Below are 20,475 nucleotides of genomic sequence, written 5' to 3'. Positions count from 1 at the left end.
TGGACTTTCTACTATTTTAAACTGTCTGAATTTTCAAAATAACTAAGCATAGCCTAGATGCTCTGATGAAAGCCTGCGTAAAATGGCCTGACTTTCAGAAATGAAGTTGCTTTCTTTGCAAGGAGAAACTTTTTCAAGAGCCCTTTTTTTGTTAAAAGCCTAAAATACAGCTCTAGGGGAGTTAGTGATGTTACTTTTAAATGCATTGGAAAATACTTACACAATGTAGGATGTCCAGACAATATTTGTGTGAAGTGGGTTATACTGTCATTCTGATAATCCTCAAATTAGACAAGCTCTTTTACATGAACCTGTGGCAGGTGGTAGGAGTCAGGAATTACAGGCATTCCTGCTTTGGGCTGTGCTTGTTTTAAAAAGCACCCTGCTCTGGCTGAAAAATACTTCTTGCTGAGTTAAATGATTTAACCAAGGGGCAAAACTCAAAGTTTAGCTAAAAAGGAAAACTATTATAGCTAGGGGGAACAAGACAACTCCAAAGTTTACAGTCTTTACAGGTAGACAGAAATTTGTCCTCATGTTGCTTTTCATGAATTTGTCTTATTCTCAAAGCCTACAAATACCTGTATATGTGAACTTCAACTCAGCGGAACCTCTTGCTCAAGTTAGAGAGAACTGTGCCTCAGTGGAAACACATGGGCTGCAGCCTTACTGGGTACAGCTTTTAAAAATGTGCTGCTTGTGTAAACCTAAAGGGGGTAGAAGTGGCGCTATGCGCAGACTGGAATAGCTAATCCCAGTGAAAGTCCTCCATCCCCCCAGTAATCCAATCACAGCATTTCCCGAATGTGATAGTATGTGCTTACAAATTACTGCTGTGCACTGATTTCTCCTGTTTCGTGTATGTAGGGTGTTGTCTACCAAGCTGGCCATGGCCAAAGAGCTGATTGGCAACAGCTGAGTGGAAAGGGATGCTGTGTTCAGTGGACGGAGCAGGCCATTTTTTGAGCTTGCACATCTGAACTTTGAACATGGTGGCATGATTTCAGTTGATCCCTTAAATTTGTTGTGATTTTGAGGGGAGAGAGTTGTTGGTTTGGTTTTTGCTGCTTCTTTTTGTTATTTTTTTTTTCCTCTCCTCCCCAGCTCGGTGAAATGAAGCACTCTATTTTCTTTAGGTTGTGCTTTGTATGTATTTAGGTGGTGCTGGAAACTGTCAAGACAACCTGCTGAGGTTATCTTACTACTTAACATGATGAAATACCTGTGCAGGAGACTTGTGGAGATAGATACATATATAAACACACACTTATTTGTTTCTTTTATGGGAGGCTTGGCCCCTTTGGAAGAATAATATTTTTTTCTTTATTATTCTTAAATTTAGTTTCTTAAAGTTACTGTGGTCATACTTATTGCATAGCCCTATAGATATCATATAGACACCCTTCTAAATAATACAGGAGACAGTATGCAGAAATAGCTGAACTCCCTGCTTACAGCTGGAATTTAGCTGAGGAGATGTTAAATGTTTGGTTATTCTTCAGCAGGTATGTAACCTGGACAGGAGTTACTGATTGCAGGGCCTTTTCTAGTCTGATGTACTCCATCATGCTGGGAACCAGTAATGCTACTGGGATGTGAAATAATCTCTGTGAAATAATACTGGGATGTGAAATACAATGGCACAACAGTAAGATTATTCAAATGAGACTGATTTGTTACAGTGCCACGACAATGTGGTGAATAGAATTCAGGAGCCGTTGTGCCTGGGAACCTATCTTGGTAGCTGTTGGTAGCTTTGGTTCAACCAAAGTTATTTGTTCCCTCACTCTTCACATTGACTATATGGTGCACATTATCATTTTATCTGTGGGCTTATGAGTGCCTGATGTATTTAGCTGCATGGTAGCTTTTGGGGAAAACCTCTTCAAAATAGGCTCACAGGATTTGTTTCAGTTTTAGAAATGGAGCTAGTGGGAGTGCAGAAGTTCTGAGACCTGCCACCGGCACTCTGGCTTTTCGTGAGGATCTGGGCCTGAGCTGGTGTTGAAATGACTCTACACCTCTTCCCATCATGGTTTGGAGGGGACCAGAACTGAGCTTGTCCAAACAGAGCTAGTTCCTCCACAAAGGAGGACAGTCCAGATGTACATGAGCTGAGTGGAAAGTCTGACGCATAAAGAAGTTTTTTCAGTCTCTCTCTTTTTGGTGAGAAAAGAGGCTAGAGACACAAACCAAATCACGCCTTTCATTGGGATGAGTGAGTTAGATATTTCTTTCTGCCTCAGCCCTGATCTTAGCTGAGGGGCATGGGTGGAGCCCTTTATTTCTTGGCACTTCTTCTAATGGCAACAAGCAGTGTGCCCACATTGGGTATTGTATCAGCTGCCTCCTGAGCAACTGGCAAAGCTGTGCAGTCCTTCAGTCAGCAATATCCCAACAGTTATGATAGAAGCATTTCTGTTGAGCTCAAGTGCTTTATTTCTATGTACTAAAATCCTTTGTCAGGAAGGTCTGAAAAACTAGGTTGATTTAAATCTGTCTCGATACATTTGAGGTGGTTGTCTTCCGATTTGGATAGGTATCGAGTAGTCTGGAAAACACTTGCCCTATTGCTGTTAGAGCTGTTCTCCAATGGGAATCTGAATCTTTACTCGGTCCAGCACTGAAATATTGCTGTAAGATGCTTCCTACTAGTCTGCAACTGTTAGTCCTGGTGCATCGGTTGTGGTGGATTTAAGGATAAAGTACAAAGCTAGAAAGGGCCTTGCAAAAACTCCTTGTTACCAAAACCCACGTTAGTTTATTAGTTCCACCTCATCTTCAGAGAATAAGCACCACCGGTGGTGTTTTGCAAGGTTTTTTTGAGTAGCTGGACAATGCTTTTGAGCTGCATAGCTCCAGTGATGAAAACTCAACCATAGATGCGTGTTCTTTTGGAGATTACAGAGAAGGATTTTGATAGGGGTGGAGGCATCTAGGTGTTTTACACCTGAAGATGGTAACTTTTTTCCCTTGTTTTCTCAAGTAGAGAAACTCTCAAAACTTTAAAATATTTATCAAACGGACATTCATAATAGCTGGAGCTGTGTATTTTGGGGATTTTTGGCATAGAAGTCCCCTTAAGAACTTTTCTTGACTTGTATTGCTTCCATCATGCCTTCATACTGGTGGTCTCTTTGCAGATCCATCTCGTAACCTTATCGACTAACACGACAGGCTTAAAAGCGGGCTGTGGCCAAAGAACCAGGGGGAGTTCTTGCTGCAGGGCAGGGTAAGATGGTCCCCGGTTCAGGTGGGTTGGGGCATCTTCCCCCTCCCACCAGGTCTGCAGAGCAGAGTGGAGCGTTTGCATTGCCCTCTTGTGGCGAGTGCCCGGGAGCCGCGGGGGTCAGCAGGCTTTGCCTTTCCCGGTCCACCGTGTTCGTTAGGAAAATCAGTCCTCCTGACATCGATTAAACAACAATTCTGCAGTTCTCAGTCTAGTTTTTAGTTCAGCAGTTTCTTCAGTGAAATCGTGGCTTTCCTAATCGAGAAGCATAAGTGAAGCGTGAAAACCTGAAAGTGAAGCTGATGGGTGTAGGGAGTGAAACTGATAGTTGAAGATACTTCATTGAAACGATGTTCCAAAATATATAGTCTAAGATCTAATTGTATCTCTCTAATTACTCGCAGTTAAACTTGCCTGGAGGTTTTTTTAATGCTTCATTGATATTTATAGTTTCAAAAACTTGATGGAGGGAACAAAATAGAGAACAAAGGCAGTGAAAATTAGATAATCCATTCTTTCAGCTTTGCATGCATTTCTTCTCTTTCCACCAAACAGCATTCTCCTCCTGCCAAGAACTGACGGTGGGATTACATCCTGTAGTTGTTTAAAAGAACCCCGCAGCAAAACATGAGCATGTGATAAATTCTGGGCTACCGGCCTAGCAAGAATTGATTTCTGAATTAAACGCTGTTGTGTTTCTTTCTGTAAACGGTGAAAGGAGGCTGTGTGTGTGCAAACACACCCTGCGGATCCTTCCAGGAGGGCGATGTCATGCAGACGTGCCCTCAGCCCCTTGCTCCCTTTGTTCTCGCCATCCCCAGAGTGGCTGAGGAGAAAGGGTTTTATTGTGGCGGCGGGTGAATTCCTGCATGCGCCTTCCCCGGGCCTGCTGCCCCTCTAATTGTTGTGTTGTCAGAAGGCGTGTGCCTCGGAAAGCCTTATCTGATTCCACCAAAAGCCTTGCAAGCAATTCAGATGTTGACCCCTTGAGCGCAAACAACTCTCCCTCCCAGCCGCCTGCCTTGGGGCGCAGCTGCGAGATGAGGTTTAGTGCTCCTGTTTGTGCAAAACCAGCGGCTGGCTTTGTCCCTGAGGATGGAGCACCTGCCCGAGCAAGGGGCCACGGAAGGTGAAAGGCTGGTGGGACTTGGAGGGGGAGAAGAGGATTCCAACAGCTGCTTGTGTCAGCACGGGGATAAGTGTAAGGAGATTAATAGTTATTTAAAGAGCAAATGGGGACATGGCATTCGGCTGTGGCATGCGAGTGTATAAATGCGATGGAATGGCTTCTCCACTAGTAACGTTTAGACAGATGGTCCCTGGACTGAAAGGAATGGAAAGGATCTTTGATTCTCTTAGGGATATCTGAAATTGTAATGGAGTACTTATTTGACTTCCAAGCAGCACTTTCAGCATTTCCACACTGGGCTGTCTTGTTAACACCGACTGCCCATTTGGCCATCTTTCTCCATCTTAAGTACCCCGGGGATTAGAGGGAATAGTTTTTAAGTGAAAGCTGAAACGCTATTGTTTTGCTGTCTGTATGTCTGAGCTGGTTTAGGAGACTGTTTTCATCACAGCCGTCTTTTCATCATTCTGCTGGTTAGGGAGTGTGTCTGATGCTAATCTCCATGAGAAATGAAACCACTGAGTGATACTTCTACCTTTTTAAGAAGTTTGCAGGTTTTATTAGGGTATTCTGTGGAAAGAGGACTGGGAAGTTTGTTTTTTGATTAAATACAAAACTATCGAGCAGGAAAAGCTGCCTGTGGTACAGTACACCAGCATTCCAACTCTCTCCATACAGAATCAGCCTCAAGGGGAAACGTACCAAAAGCCCGTTAAATGGGTCTTGGTTGACTGAACAGCCAGCAGGAGATGAAAAGTAACTGTCATCTGCATTGCCAAAGCTGCAATCTCCTTGTGGACAATACCCACCAGTCTTGATCTCTTCCTCCTGTGTCATCTATTTAGCATGTTTTGAATCTAATCACAGATACTTGCTTACCCATTTAACAAGGGTGCTGGGCATCTATACTATCCCTGCTGTTATAGATGGGGAAACTGAGGCAGGGAGAGCAAATGACTAACCTGAGGCAACACAGAGTCACTGGTTCACCCAGGATTAGGATTCAATATGTAATTGCTCTTATTACTTTGCTGCCTGAAGGCCTCAGAAGAAACAGAGGCCCATTAAGCAAAGCGATTTTTGCATAGAGAGGAGCAATCCTTGCCTTGCGGACCTTGCTGCCTGAAGTAGGCTGAGGGTGTAGAGGGAGGTGAGGTGGCTTGCCCAAGGACACAGAGCATTGCTGCCAGAGCAAGGGAGGGAACCAGTTCTCCCTTCTCTCTGCAGACCATCCCAGCTCCCCAGATTAAGGGCCCCGTGCAGCTCCCCACTAGACTTTTGCCTCCCCGCCACATGTTCCTGTGTGCTCCCAGACTTGTAGGAAATGAGTACCACAAACGTTTCAGATGCTGCTCTCCCTGTGCTGGGCACTAACTGTGCCTTTTAGACACATACAAGGATGAGATTACAACTACCCAGCTGAATTCTAGGTACCACTCAATTGCTGCCATGTCTCCATGGTCAATGCTGGGTCCTTCGGAGGAAGAAAAGATTGGGGTAGTCCTGTAACTCTGCCTCCCCAGTGTACTTTCTGGCTGTTTGGAATCTGGTCCAGAATTTTAAAATCGGGTGTCTTCTCTTGATGGATTTTTTCTCCAGCAGAAGTTGTCTGATGCCTTTTTGAACATTTGTAGGCTTTTAGTATCCACAGAGTTTTGTGGTGGAAAACTCGTATTTATTGGTGGGCTTTGTGAAGAACCACTCTGTGTTTAAACCAAAACCCTGCTTCAGCCATTTCCTTGTCCCCCAACTCCTCTATTAAAAGAGAAAGGAAATTAATTTCCCATTTGCTTTTTTGTCGTATTGTGTACGAATTAATCCACTTCCATCACACTGCATTCCACTTGTCTACTCATTGTTTCTTTTCCAGGCTGAAAAGTTGTCATCTACTGCTACTTTACAGGAAGACATTGGATGAGTTTTCTAATTCTTGTTACCTTTCTCTGAAACTCAGACCCCTTTCCATTTTCTTGACATGGGGGACCAGGGCTGAACGTAAAATTTAGAGCATTAGACATGACTTTTTTTCTGTTAACTTCCCCCCAGTGTAAACCTTGCATTTCAGTAATCCATTCTAGATCTTTTGGTTTTGATCTTCAATTGTTTCATGTGTCATTTGTACCTGGAGGCTACTTTAGGGGCACAATCACCTCTGCTCATTTAAGTGCTACACACTGTGCAACTGCTGCTGCTTGGGTATGTGGAGAAGCCTTCCATGTTGTGAGCTACCATGCTGCTTCACGAGACTTTTAATGCATCTCTACTATTGTCTGTCACCGGTCGCTGGGAATTGAGGGCGTGGTGCAATATGGCTATGTGCTATAAGCCTTTTTTCAGTGGGTCACAACTCAGTGCAGCTACTACCTGAGTTAGAGGTCCTAAATTTCACCATGCATAGTAGGATCAGATCCAAAAGAAGACCATCAGGTTCTGAGTGCAAGACTGTTGGAGAAGTTGGCTAGAGCCAGTTGCACTGTGATGAACCTGATTTTTATGAGGTTATAACAGCCTCTCCAAAAGGGTCTCAGTCTGGGTGTTGCTAGACATCTCCTCATGATGGCTTGCTGCCCTGTGAATCACCTCTTTGTTACATGTAAGCTCTTTTCCCAGTTCAGTTGTTGATCTACTGTGTGGCTGTGAGAAGTTCACCTTCTTTCTGTTTCAGTCACCAACATAACACAGGGTTTATCCTTCACAAATCTTCCTCCTCTTGGTGTGACATATGTATGGTAGCTCTGAGATCATGCCTGTGCATCCTCCATCATGAAGGCCATGCCTTAGCTACCCAGCCTCTGCTAATGTTGCTTCTGTAACACTTCTGTGCATCTCTTTGCCTCCAGCCGCAGTATACAAACCTGGGGCTCCTGAACAGCATGGACCAGCAGATCCAGAATGGCTCTTCTTCCACCAGCCCCTACAACACAGAGCACGCACAGAACAGCGTCACGGCCCCCTCGCCTTATGCCCAGCCCAGCTCGACTTTTGATGCCCTTTCACCCTCCCCAGCCATCCCTTCCAACACAGACTACCCAGGACCTCACAGCTTTGATGTATCATTTCAACAGTCCAGCACAGCAAAGTCAGCGACGTGGACGGTAAGGATGCAGCATTGCTTTGCTCCTTCTCTGGCTTCAGTCCCGATGCCACTAGTGACATTATTTGTATGGTACACGTCCAGCTTATGCAAGAATTAAGTGACCCGTGTCCTTTTCTGTGCATGACGTGTCACACAGAAGGGAGAGATTTATCTTGGCTGCTCTGGGAGGGTGTGGTGGGAACTGAAGTCCCAATAATATCATTAAATGCCAAGTGAATAAAATGCCTTGCAAAAAGACAGTCACCTAAAGACCATATGTAATGAAACGGTGGCTCTCCATTTGGGTCTAGCAGGTGTGTTGCAGTAAAACAGGGGGTTTTCTCAAAGTAGGGCTTCAGTGCTTTCCTTCACTTTCTTCAGCTTCCAGGGGTTGCTTGCATAAGGTCATAGAATAGTTTGGGTTGGAAGGGACCTTAAAGGTCATCTAGCTCCAACCCCCCCTGCCATGGGCAGGGATATCCCACTACCTCAGGCTGCCCAAGGCCCCATCCAACCTGGCCTTGGATACCTCCAGGGATGGGCAGCCACAACTTCCCTGGGCAACCTGTGCCAGTGTCTCACCGCTCTCAAGGTCTGGCACATGGGGCTGGGTCAGCAGGATGGAGGTGGTGCCACTTACCCCAACAGACAGAGCTTTCTTTTTCTCAATGTCCTTCCCCTCGTGCCGCTTGCATGGGAACTCCAGTGTCACCAGGTCATGTCAGCCCTGTGATATTTGCATTATTTGTGTGTGTGTGTATATATTACTTGTTTTAAACTTCACACTGACGAGAAAGGAACTATTCTGACAGAAAGAGCAAAGAAAGAAATGTATGGAACTTGAAACCTGAATCTCACCTCTTGATTTTTGGTGGAGATGGCTTGATTATTCAAACTGTACAAACAGCCCAGGGTGCAACACTACTGGAGCTGTTGGTCCTATTGTGGCTTAGGGCTCTAAAGTAGAGATGTTTTCTAGTGGAGAGTATTGCTGTCTTAAAGATGTTCAATATTTGCCGTCCTATTCTTCAGGCACTGGCATTAGATGCAGTGAATAATGCTCTACCTCAAGCTACCTGAATAAAAACAAGGACTGTATTTTTAATTTACTATTATTTTTATTAAAAAAAATAAAAAATCAACAAAATGCAGCTCTTCTTGATAAAAACATTAAAATAGTGACTTTTTTTTTACTTTTTTTAGTCTGAGGAACTATTTTTATCCCAAACTTAAATACATACTCTAGCCACAGCTACCAGCAAAGGAGCCGAGCCCCTGTATTCCACTGTGAATAAAGATGCCACAAAACAATAAATCACTAAGTTTGCATCCTTTATATTTTAAAAGTCTTTTCCAGTAAAATTGGTCTAGAACTAGTAACAATAACTTTGTTTAGGAAATTGTGTGAAACGGGTTAAAATGGCATAAGTCTGCTCGACACCAAATATTTCAGTTGTTTCTGTAAAAAAGTGCAAAGGATTTTTAAGTGAGATTGAAATTGTACCTTTTCCTTATCTGCATTTGGAGTGATGCTGGAGTTCACGCTTGGTTGTGTGTCCGGGTTTCTCCCCTTTATACTACAGGCAGTATTAATCTTCACTTCCCTTTCAGTAAACAAATTGTTGGTCAGCTCTGCTTTCCTAGACAGAAAATGCTCCACTTGGAATTTTGCAAGCTGCTATGGTGAGGTCCTTTGAAGGAGATATGAAAAGACATTCTGTTTTGATACATATGGTTTAAAGAATTATCTAACACAGCTGCAGGGAACCGGAGCATTTGATGCTGTCGTTTCAACTGCAAAAAGTAGTCTTTTGAAATGAGGTTTGAATGTATGCAGTAGGCTGTTCCAGCAGACCTGAAGACAAGCAAGCTACTTGCAAGCTTGAAGTTAATAAAGGAGTTGGGGTGTTTCACTGTAGTGTAGTGGCTTTCTGGAATAGAAGTGCAGGCTGGTTTAAAGGGGATCCGGGTAGTAGTCAAAAATCAGACTATATGCTGGCTTTAAGAGAGAAAAGAAAAAATAATTTAGAAGTTCTTCCTTGGTGACTACAGTCTCCAAATACATGCAGCTGAGGGCAGGCATGTTTAGCCTCTTCCTTCCTTTTCATTTACCCTGATGTGGACCATGCTACCAATAGATGAAGATGTGCGCCCTGTACCTATCGCAGTCTGTCTACAGACAAACCTGTTGATTTTACTAAAGAAATGGTCTCCCAAACAGCTCTCTGATCAGGGAGGAGTGAGTGTAGTCCAGGTGTCCCTGTGCTGAGCCAAGTGACCTAGATTTAGCTGCTTGTGCAGAAGCTGGCAGTGCACAGTATGTTCTCAGTGAATGATGACTGTGATGGCTGGGGACCTTCAATCTATATGCCTTTCACCGGAGAGCATCTTTCCATCTTCAGAGCTCTGCCCTTCTGCTAATTAATCCACCAACTCATTTCACATGGGCTCTTGAGCAGTTGCTAATATGTATTCAACAGCTTTATCAGTGGGGTGGGTGGAGAAGGACGTGAAGGCTCTCTTTCCCCGTTGTCGTCCTGAGAAATGTGGAAACATGCGTAAAATGTTGATGAAAGGAGGAGTGATTGCCCCATCCTCTCAGCAAAAGCAAGTTCTCAGTGTTGCTCATCCCCCACCATGTGACTTCATATGCTTTGATTAATGCCTGTCGTCTTTTTTTTTTTTAAGGATGGATTATGAACTTACCCAACTGGAAGAGTTTCTTCCACTGCAGTGACCTATTAAGAGCTTAATTACTGGATGGCCCCACCCTTATTAAGAGTCCAAAACTTGAAAGCGTTGTTTCTTAGTTCTTTTTTTCTCCCTCTTGCAGTTCCCCAGGGCAACAATATTAAGCAAGGAAATCCATTGTATCACTTCTCCCTTTTTCAGAGAGGATGAGTGAGGCTGACCAACCTTGCCAGCTGGGAAGGTTCAGTGGTGACTGGCAGGGGATCTGCTGTCCTGGCTGACAGAGTGCTTCACTGGAGCTTCTCTGAGCTCCTTCTAGGATGAGTCATGTCAGATTAGGAGTGAAGGCTGTGGGCTTGGTTAGAAGACTGGGTTATTTCTCTAAAATGCAAGAGCTGCTTTGATGTGAGGATTTGGAATCCTGTGAAGATGCCTCAGATTTCTCAGTCACCTCGTGTGTTTACCTCTCAACTCTGTGTGGTTTGGAGGCAATAATCTGGAATATTGTGTAGAACCCCCAGGTTACCTCTTCTGGAGGTGAGGGAGTGGCACATTTTTTTTTTTTCCCTTTGTAAAAACTGGGTGTTTTTTTTCCACGTTCTCCAGACTTTCTGTTAGGCAGGCTTATGTCGTAGGACAGTGGGCACCCTTTGCCAAGTCAGCAGTATTTGTATAAGATAAGCAGGGAGGGGCCGGGGGGTGTGCAGATGAGTGTAATATCAGGATTGCTTCTCTGCTCATGATGAGCTTCTAATTAAAGGGGATGGGGAAAGCAAAATACTGGCCAAAAACTGTGGAGAGAAACAGTAGTTGCTGCTAGGTGAGAGGGTGAGCTCATATTTATGAGCAGTTCACTTTGAAAATACTTCACAGAGAAAATTTGTGATCTTTCATGACCTTAACTAGGAATTCCAGTAAAACATGCTGTCTAATCAGGTTAGTTCTTCATTCGTATGCAGTGTTGAACTAATTAACCATGACAAATTGAGATTGGATTGCAGAGGACTGTATAAGCATCTTTGATTATTTTTATTAATGACCTGAGAACACAAGTAAGAATATAAGCAGGTTAATCGGTCTTTTCAGAAGGAAAACCTTTAACAATTTAAACTACTAAAGTGTTTAAAAACAAAAGCCTTAAACAGTCTAAATTGAACAAAGTTTCTTACATGCATGCTCATGGTATAATAAAGCCTTCTTGAAAACCACATTGTGAAGGAACGAGCAGTTATCATTTTGGAATGCTGAGATAGAGTAAGTCATTGAGTTTGAGCAAAGAAGTCCTATGAATTGGTTGAAGAAAGAACTTATCCAGAGCTGTATTTCATTCGTTGTGGGATACTTCCTCTGCAAGAATTCTCATATTCCTCTTGCAATTTCTCCTCCCATTTCTGCAGCAGAAGAAAACAAAGCATTTCAAAAGCGTGCCACCTCAGATTTTATTTTTTTTTTTCTGTGTGGAAGTAAGCTGTGTGCAGATATTCCCCACCCACTCTCAGTGCAAATAAATAAACAACTGCACTGACTTTTCCCCCTGAAAAAGATTTGGCAATCACCTGTCACTAGCAGAACCTGTTACATGGGGAGAAACATGACTGCAGTTGGAAAGTAAAAATTAAAATTCTATGTCAAGGTAAGTAAAAGTTAACTCTACTGCCAGATGCAAGCTATCAAAAAAATGAATCAGATCCACCCATCCCCATAAGCAATATACCACCTTATAAGTCATGGGACTCTTTTAAAAAAGACAAACGGGTTCTTCTTATTCTCCCCCAGGTTTTTGAGCCTTTAGGGTGCATCTACTAAATCTTTTAAAGTTTTTCTTGGTAGTCACGAGGGTTAAGGATAAAGAAGGCAGAAATAGTTAAGTTTTTAAATGAAAACTGAAATTTATTTGCAAACTTTTTATTCTGCTGAAGAAAGACACCCAGCCCTGCAAGACTTGCATAATTCAGGTGCTGGCAATACCTGAGTTTAGGAGTTTGTTCTCATGCCCTGCAGTAGGTTGGAGCTGAGCTGGTTTGGCCCTTGCAGGGCTTTGTTATGAAACTTGGGGCTCTACAAAGCTGCAATCTGTATTTCAGTGAGGCTCACTGGTTCTCCTGTTCTCAAACTCAACCATACCTGCAGCTACAAGAAAATGCTCAGATTTCAGACCCTTTGCTAGCAAAGCAGGATAACAGTCTGTGCCACGTGCATGAAAGCAAGTAAATCGATTGTGCTGGCTGGGGTTAGTGGATTTGGAAAAGCTGCATTTTAAGGAAGCTGAAAAGGAATGTGCTTAAATTAGTCCACATGAGCAATAATAGGTTTCTGTGGCTGAGAGTACAGATTCCTTGGCTGGGCTATCTCAGTCCTTTTACTTCAGACTGATTCATTCCATTTTCATTTTAAATATATTCTGTGTCCTGAACCACCTGGCAATACTGGGTATTTTTTTCCAGTCTCTCAAATTAGAGGACTGTGCACAAGCAAGCAGTGAGAGGGCAAATAGATGTGCGCACTGATTTGACTCAACAGTCCTGAATTATGTGTTCAGTTCTTCTCTTAAATGATCTGTTCAAATAGTGCATTGTTTCCACAACAATGGTAATATCCAGTATTGTTGCGGCAGCTGATTCTGTCTACATAATACATGAAAACTTTTTTTAAAGGCTGATGACTCTCCAAATGAACATACATGTGGGACTGACCTAAGGATTCATGTGAAATCCCTTGTTACTCCATGGGGTTCTGTTGGTCAGTGCAATCTGGGCTTTCCAATTGTATCTTTTAGTGTTATTTTTAAAGCTGCCAGGAGAAGGCAAGTGGTATTCTTACAGGTTTTTGTTTCCCTGTCATCAGAGACCCCTAGTCAGCAATGATGTAGGCTTCATCTGTTTGCATGGGGCAGATGAGAAAGGTCCTTGTAAAAGAGAGACTCATTTGTGCAGGGGATCAGCAGGCCTCACTAAGCACTGGACTAGTTCGCCTGCTAGCCACTCGAATCCTTTCATGTCCCTAAATGTAGACTTTCTCTTCAGCTCAGTTGCCCAGCTAAGTTAATTTTTCTGATAATGATTCTCCTGCTGTAATAACAGCCAGTGTGAGGAGTGGAAACAATGCCTGTAATCCAAAGGAACACGAACGATGCGGAAGGAGAAGGCAGTGGAAGAGGAGATGGGGTTGCAGCCTTCAGCCGCATGCACTGTGGGCTGCGGGAGCTGATGCCATAGTGGGAGCTGAGGGCTTGGCTCTTCACTGATCTCAGCGAAGCAGGAGTGCTTCCATATTTGCTCATTTGTCTCAGGTGAGAAGTGCTAAGCATTGGCTTCCCCAAGCTCTCTGCAGCCCTGCCTGTCTGAAGAGGCTGTTTCCAGCACATACAGCCTCTTGGCATGGAGCAGGCTGGGAGGCAGGGCTGGTGTTGATTGCCGTTAGCGTGCTTGTGCTGAGAGGTTGTGATCACGCTTTCCTGCCTGAAGAGCTTGTGAAGTGTTTCCCTCTGTGTGATGTTACTGGGCATAATGCTAAGGCTGTTGAGGCATATGCAGCTTGTCCTAGGTCATCTACCTGGAAAGAGAGAGCTGTGCTTGTTGTCTTTGAAGGAGGTGTCTTTCTCACGGCAGGGCGGTGTTTTCAAGCTAGCAAAGCTGGGAAGAACCAGTTTACCTGTGAGAACCAGCCAGGAGAGAACTGCTGCCTTCTGTTTGGGTTTTTATGCTTGAGTAAAAGGAGATGTGAGTGCATTAGGTTCCCATTAGAATGTAATTGTACTTTTTCCCCTTAATCTTTGTCGTGTATATTTTGTTTTTCTTAACAGTTATCTTCTTTTGTTACTCCTTACAAGGAGGTCTACAGATCTGTGTAAGTGTCCAGAAAAAGCCTTGCAATATGAGCTGTCTTAGACTTTTCCTTTTTGTATACTTCATCATTTTCTAAAGCCTGCCAGGGCAATACTGCCTCCCTGTATGAACTGCTGTCGTGGTAGTGAGTAGTTCTGCTGTATGGTCTGTTGGATCAGTGCCCTCCGTGATGAGAGAGCTGTGCTGTGGTGTAAGACTATGCTGTAAAGGGCAATCTCTACCCCATGCAGCTAGTGATGCCCAGGAAGAGAACTTATTTACTTACTGAATACATGAAGTAGTACCTGCTGACAGTGAGAATAGAAAATTTGGGTCTCCTTATTAGCAATAGTGTGCGCTCTGCTCTTCGAACAGCACAGTTAGTGTTGGCACCAGCATGCCCAACCTGCTGAGAGAAGGCAGGCTCCAGGAGGTGTGAATGTCCTTCTCTTTCAACTTGGATTTAGCCTCTTGGTTGCTATGTTTGTCGCTGATGGTCTCCTGTTGCAGAAGTTAGAGCGTGCTACAGGTGTCCTACAATCTGCAAGGGAAAAACACTGAGACATTAGACTCAGACATACAGGGGTGGAGAAAGTAGTCATGGGGAGGGGTTGTGTCCTCCACAGGGGCAGAAGATCCCTCTGCTGTTTTGCACAGGCAGTTTCTAATTGTACTGGCATCACACTTTTTCTTTCTTTTCCCCTTCAGAAAATTTGTTTTAAGTTTTTAATTATTTTTTAAGAAAAATTCAAAGGGAGAGAATTAAGTGCAAGAAACTTTTTTTTTGGTTCTTAATGAGATGATTTTTTTTTTTTTTGTCTGTATGGAGAGGAAAAAGTCTTAATTAAACATAATTTTCATCAATGCAACTTGCACAAAAAAAGCCCCACCTAATTTCATGAGAAAGGAATAAAGAGAATCATAATCCTGGATTAGGTATCTTTCACTACACGCATATAAAAACAACACTGTGTGAAAAAGGGGAAAATATATATGTATATACACACACACCAAACATACCAATGTGCCTCCAGCAGTATTACCAAAGGAATTAACTTTACAAGAAACAGCCACAGCCTGGAAAGAAGCCATTTTTCAAATAAAAGCTGAATGAGACTTGTGGTTTATGAGAACTATGAAATGGAAGGGTTAAAAAAACATTTACAGATAAGAATAGCTGATGCTGGGAGATGAGTGAACGTCTTGAAGTAGGGGAGAGTCAGTATTTAAATCACCTTTTTCCCCCCCTCCTCTTAGTTAAAAATTGGCTTCTGCTAAGAACAACATGTAGGATTAATGTTGTACTTTGAAGATACAAAGTGCTGCACAAATATTACTTCCCTAATCAGCAAACACCTTTGCTTGGTAGGCAAATCAGAAGCATAGTCACCATTTTAGAGAAAAGAGAAACTAACGTGCCAGAAGTGCCAGAATTTCTAAGCTAGTATTTTTTCTGGAGATTTTGCCTTTTTTATATCTGCTTGCCTTTTTTTTTTCTTTTTTTTTGGTGGTAGTGTTGGGAATGGAGCCTGCCTCTAGGCTGGCTTGTAAAAGCTGCTGAGCTCTCCTGTATTTCACAAGTGCTAAGCATGCAAAGCAGCCAGCTCAAACGAGGCATGAGGCACCCTCGGTAGAGTCTCCTCCTTACCTTTCCAGAGGTCACTGCAAGCTGGGTCAGAATGGATGCAACCTCCTCTGTGACAAGTAGGGTTTCCTAAAAAGTTACCAGTTTCCCCCATTCCACTGAGCTGTATAACTTTAACAGTTCTCAGTTGGTGCAGTTTGAAGTTATTTCAACTGTGCAAAAAAATGTTTACTTGAAAATAAGAATAAAATGTTTTACTTTTTAATAGGTTACTTTTGGGTAAAGGTTTTCAGGTAGGCTGATGCAAGAGGTATTGCTCACCTTGCAGACAAAGGATAACCCTTGGGGGTGATCATTCCTTTCCTTAGTTCAGTTGAAATACCACAGTTGCTATTAGTTCCCTGCCAACTTGATACAAAGCAAGCAGCAGTTTGTGCTGACTTCAGCACATTGCTAATTTTGTGTGTTGCATTGGTGGTGCTCTGTATGCTGAGGGTTCAGCTCCAGTGCTTGGTAGGCCATATGCTATGAAGAAATGTCCAACTTTGTTTAAAAAAGAAGCGTTCTGGGTAGGAATGGCTTCTGTGTAGAAAGAGCATGAACTTTATTATGCAATGGAAATCTTTTCATGAGGTTTTCTCTGTGCAGGTGTGTCAGATCTGTTATTGTAAACACAAAAGGATAGCTACCCAAATAAGAGCTTAGATCCTTTTGCAAACCGACTTGAGTATTGATACAAACTTTATCGTTTCCAGTTATTAAAGATGACACTTAAACATTGGCTCCACCAAGTTTTGTTCCACAGGTGGATGGTTCTACTTTTTCCTTGTTTTTTGAGACGTATCCTATGTGGTTTTTCTCTGAAGGAGAGAAACATATTACTTGTTTCCTTAAAAGCAGTAGATTAGGATCTGCTGATACACTTTAGCTGCTGAAATTCATCTAAATTCAGCTTTACAGTAAGCTAAAAATTGTGCTAGAGGAAACACAGCAAAGCACAGCTCAAAGGCTGAGCAGTCTTTCCTGAATGAATGACATAGGACTTGAGTCTAAATTTTTGGCTCTATTTTTTCCTGTTACCCGTGATGGTCGTGATGCCCTACAGCCTTGGGGAGGGCGATGCCTTCCCCTGAAAGAAGTGGATAGGGGAGCATCCCTGCAGAGGCTGCAGCTCAGGGCTCCCCTCCCTGCTTGTTTGGTGCCCTGGGTTGCACCACGCTTTCCTCCGGGGGAGAGAAGCTGCGCTACTCAGAGATGCCCTGCTAGGGAGCAGCATCGATGAGGAGCAGATTTGGCTCTGAGCCTAGACTTAGAGCTGCTCCTGCCCTGTGATTTAGATGTAATCTGGATAAGGTTGTGCAAGTCACTCTCTCTGCCTCTGGTCCCCCTCTCCTTTGCACACACTCGCCCTCAAATCTGGGGCTGAGTCATCATGGTCCCGTGTTGTAAAGCACTTACACCCCTGATGTGAAATGCCTGGGGAGACAACTGGAGGCTGCTGCTTGCTGTGCATCCTGTATAACCAGCCTTAGCTTTCAGGCCTCTTATTTTTACTTATTTATGAGACAGTAAAACATTTTTACAAACTAACTTTTGAAGGAACCAAAGTGTATCTTCAGGCTAAAGCCTAAAACCATGAGCCATCAGTTGGGTTATCGCTTCTTCCACTTGAGATGTTGAGTTTTATCAGCGTCAGACTTCTAAGCAGGAAAATTACTGATGTAGAGTCTATTTGAGGGCAATGGCATGAAGGAAAGCCTCTTGCTATTATGTAGCCAAAGCACAATGCTGCACCAGCAGTGCTGTTAACTAGGGTATGAAGCCTTGTCAAACCACCCTGTCCTGTGTTGGGGCTTTTTAGCTCAACTGTGTGAGCTATGGTTGGGAGCTGATGTGCTCCTGACCTTGCAACAGGAGCAGAGTCAGTCCAGGTTTGCTTACAAGCCTGCACCCAGATCTCCTTGGGCAACCCCCTCCTCCTTTTAGAATGCAAGGCTGGAAGGGATTCCTGTGGGGAAAGGAAGGGAGCAGTACTGCTGGGCTCGGTGCCCAGCCTTGAGGGTGTTCATGGGGCAGGCAGCACACCCGCTGTTTGCGTTTGAGCATCAGCATCACCATGGGTGGGAGAGAAAGTCTTCCTGTGAGATGTTTGTTGGGTGGCTGAGCACTGAATGACATCTGTTCATTAATCAGGGAGGTGGTGGCTGGTTTTGCGATGAGTTCTGTGTGTCCCGTCTCTTCTCCTACAAACCATTACTCATACTTATGCATTTTTTTTCACCCATCCTTGGTGGGTTCTTGGAGGCGTATGAGCAAAGCGGAGTCCAACAAAAAAAACAGTCTGTGGGCATTTCTAGATATACTGCTAAAATCTTTTACTGTATGGTACCCATACAGGAAATGGTGAGGCCCCTAGGAAAGCTTCAGGAGAGTCTTTGTGAGGTCTGTAAGGTTTGACAGAGACAGTGCATGTGGATTGATTGCTTTCCAATACAATTTCTATAAGGAATTAAAAAATGTGACCTTTATTTTGCATTCCCTCTCTGTGTTTACTTCTATGATGAGTCATTTTAGTCAATTTTCTTTGTCATGCCTCTCAAAAGGGCTGCAGAAGTTGTGTTCTGTTCTTCTGGGTTTGTTTTTCAGCAGACTGATCCGTTCAAGATACGAATAGGGAGAACTGGGTTGCTCTGGTACTGCTGGTGTTCGGGGGAACACTGCGTGGTCCCTGGCCAACAGGGAGAGCAGCCGTGTGGATGAGCCTGGTTCCAGGCTGAGTTTGCAGGGACACGTACTGGAAAAAAAAGAAAAGACAAAACATTTCCATGCTGTACGTCTGGCATTTTGAGCGCAAAAGCCTCTGATGCTCTTAGTCACTCTGCTGATGGCAATCTGTTTAATGGCATTAATTTTTTCAATACATTGCTATTCTGTTGTGTGTTTTGCAACTTATTTCAGGGAAGCTTCCTAAACAAGGACTTACAGGGTTTTTTTCCTTAAGTGAGGTGGCTTGGTAGCTTTTTAAGAGTTGATAAAATATGCGACCAAGATCGACTCTGTTGCTTAATGATTGGGAATAACTAACTCTTAACCACCCGTAGGTCTGAGCTGTTGCCAGCCACCCCCTTGCCTCTGAAAGTCAAACTCCTGGGGTGCACCTTGCCCTGTACCTTCTAGGTCACATCACAGCCGCAGTATGACCCCAGTATAACCTGCTCACTGGGGAAGTCAGCATTTCTTTCTCCCGGGAGAAGCAAGGCTGAGCATGCAGGCACTGACTGCCAGGGAGTGGTGTGGGATGGTCAGGTATTCCTGCGTACTGGGGGCTCTCCAGCTCTGTGCAGCGTGCTGCCTTCAGCCTGCCTGGCATAGGTGTAAAACTTCATTCAGCTGCTTTATTTATTTATTTATTTGCACTGGCCATACCAATCTGATTACACCTTTGAGGGATCATCTGCCCCTAAAGCTTAATTAAGAAGCTTTTGTCTGACTTGTCACTGACTCACCTGCCGCTGTATGAGCTCATGTCTGACTTGCCCTAGGAAGATAGTGAAATGTGTCAGGCTTCTCTGAAATATAGCAGGATTTTGTTTTATTACACCCATGACACTGCTGTTGGCTGCTGCAGAGGTGAGCAGAAAGATGACTACTTCAGCTTGGTTACATTTATCTAAACTTAGTTGTTCACCTCTTTGTGCCTTGAAAAAACAGATGGGATTTTGCTTGCGCAGCTGTAGGTATGTTAGAGTTAAATGAAAAAAAAAAATTAAAATCAAACAACCTTTGAGTTTTGGCTTCAGGCAAAGTAGGTGAAATGATGTGTTTTGGAGATGAATGCTCTTGCAGGAGGCAAGATGTAGCTTGCAGGAGAACATCTGCAACCAATCCATTCTGTATGAGATGGGGCCAAGACTTGTTTCTATCTCAGTACGTGTTTAAACATGTCGTAGCACAGCAAAAAGAGGTTTTGAATGCATTGAGGAAGGGTGGGTAAGAAGGGAAAGAGACATCAAGCTGAATGTTTGCTTAATAGCTTTGATTTCTTCATTAGACTTTTAAGAATTTTAATTTCATTAGCTGCTTTCAGAGCACTGTAGAACATTTTCTTTAAGGGGGGGGGGGAAGAGAGAAAGAAACCCTACTCATCTTAGTGCTGCAAAATGAGCTTGCTTCTGGCCTAGAGCAAATCTAGTAACCATTTTCTACCTTTGCGTACCCACCCTGAGGACTGTCAGTAGAAGGTTGGTTTGTAATGCATTGATCAAATAGTGTGCAGAGGTTCAGTTACCAGGCTGACAGTCTGCACACCAGAATGCAGCTTCCCAGTCAAACGTTCCTTGTCAGCTACTCCCGTTCTCTTTGTTCTGTAAGAACGAATGCAGAATGAACATCTACCAACTGCAGTTTGCAGAGCCCGTTTGCCTGCCTTCAATTGTGTGCTTGAAATTCCTCTTTCTCAAGGCCTGTGGCAGTGTAGAACAGTTATATGACTCAAGAGCAGCTGAAGTGGTGAGGTCGGTAATAGAGGTTCTCATATCATCATACTGATGGTTCTCATCATCATACTGAGCTCTGTGGCTTAATTATTTTTCTTTAAACTCGCCCTTGAGATGCACATGCAGCTGTATTTCTGGTTTGCACGCGTAACTAATGTGAGTTTTGAATGTGCAGATTGCATGCGACTGGGATCTGTCATCAGTGGAGTGTGTAGTAACTGTTGCTCAGGTCTCTTTCCTTGTCTTGCGGGCTGAATTCCTTGCTGGGCAGCTGGGGGAAATTATTTTTATTCAATAAAGTAGAGAATGTGAACACAGTGCTACTAGAGGAAAGGGGCATGCAGTCAAAGTGCTCTGTTCTGTGTGGATGGGGTTGTAATACCACCTGGGCAGTATTTTGCCAGTGGTTAAAACCAGCAGGCCACATTTTATTTTTTTTGTTAAC

The 20,475-nt window shown here is 43.6% G+C and overlaps 1 protein-coding gene across 6 annotated transcripts in view; it reads left to right on the top strand.

The window, feature by feature from the left end:
* The window catches only part of TP63 (tumor protein p63), a 253,148-nt gene that overhangs the window by 194,276 nt on the left and 38,397 nt on the right, over window positions 1-20,475 (top strand). For 5 of the 6 annotated variants that reach the window (XM_009565617.2, XM_054074422.1, XM_054074424.1 and 2 more), the window contains one exon: window positions 7,199-7,453. The exons of the other annotated variant lie outside the window; for it this stretch is intronic. In XM_009565617.2, the coding sequence (XP_009563912.1) occupies window positions 7,199-7,453 (255 nt within the window). The remainder of the gene's footprint in view (window positions 1-7,198; window positions 7,454-20,475) is intronic. 6 annotated transcript variants of the gene reach the window in all.

This window comes from Cuculus canorus, chromosome 9 (genome assembly GCF_017976375.1).
Source record: "Cuculus canorus isolate bCucCan1 chromosome 9, bCucCan1.pri, whole genome shotgun sequence".
NCBI lineage: Eukaryota > Metazoa > Chordata > Aves > Cuculiformes > Cuculidae > Cuculus > Cuculus canorus.
This window is presented reverse-complemented; position numbering and strand designations above follow the sequence as displayed.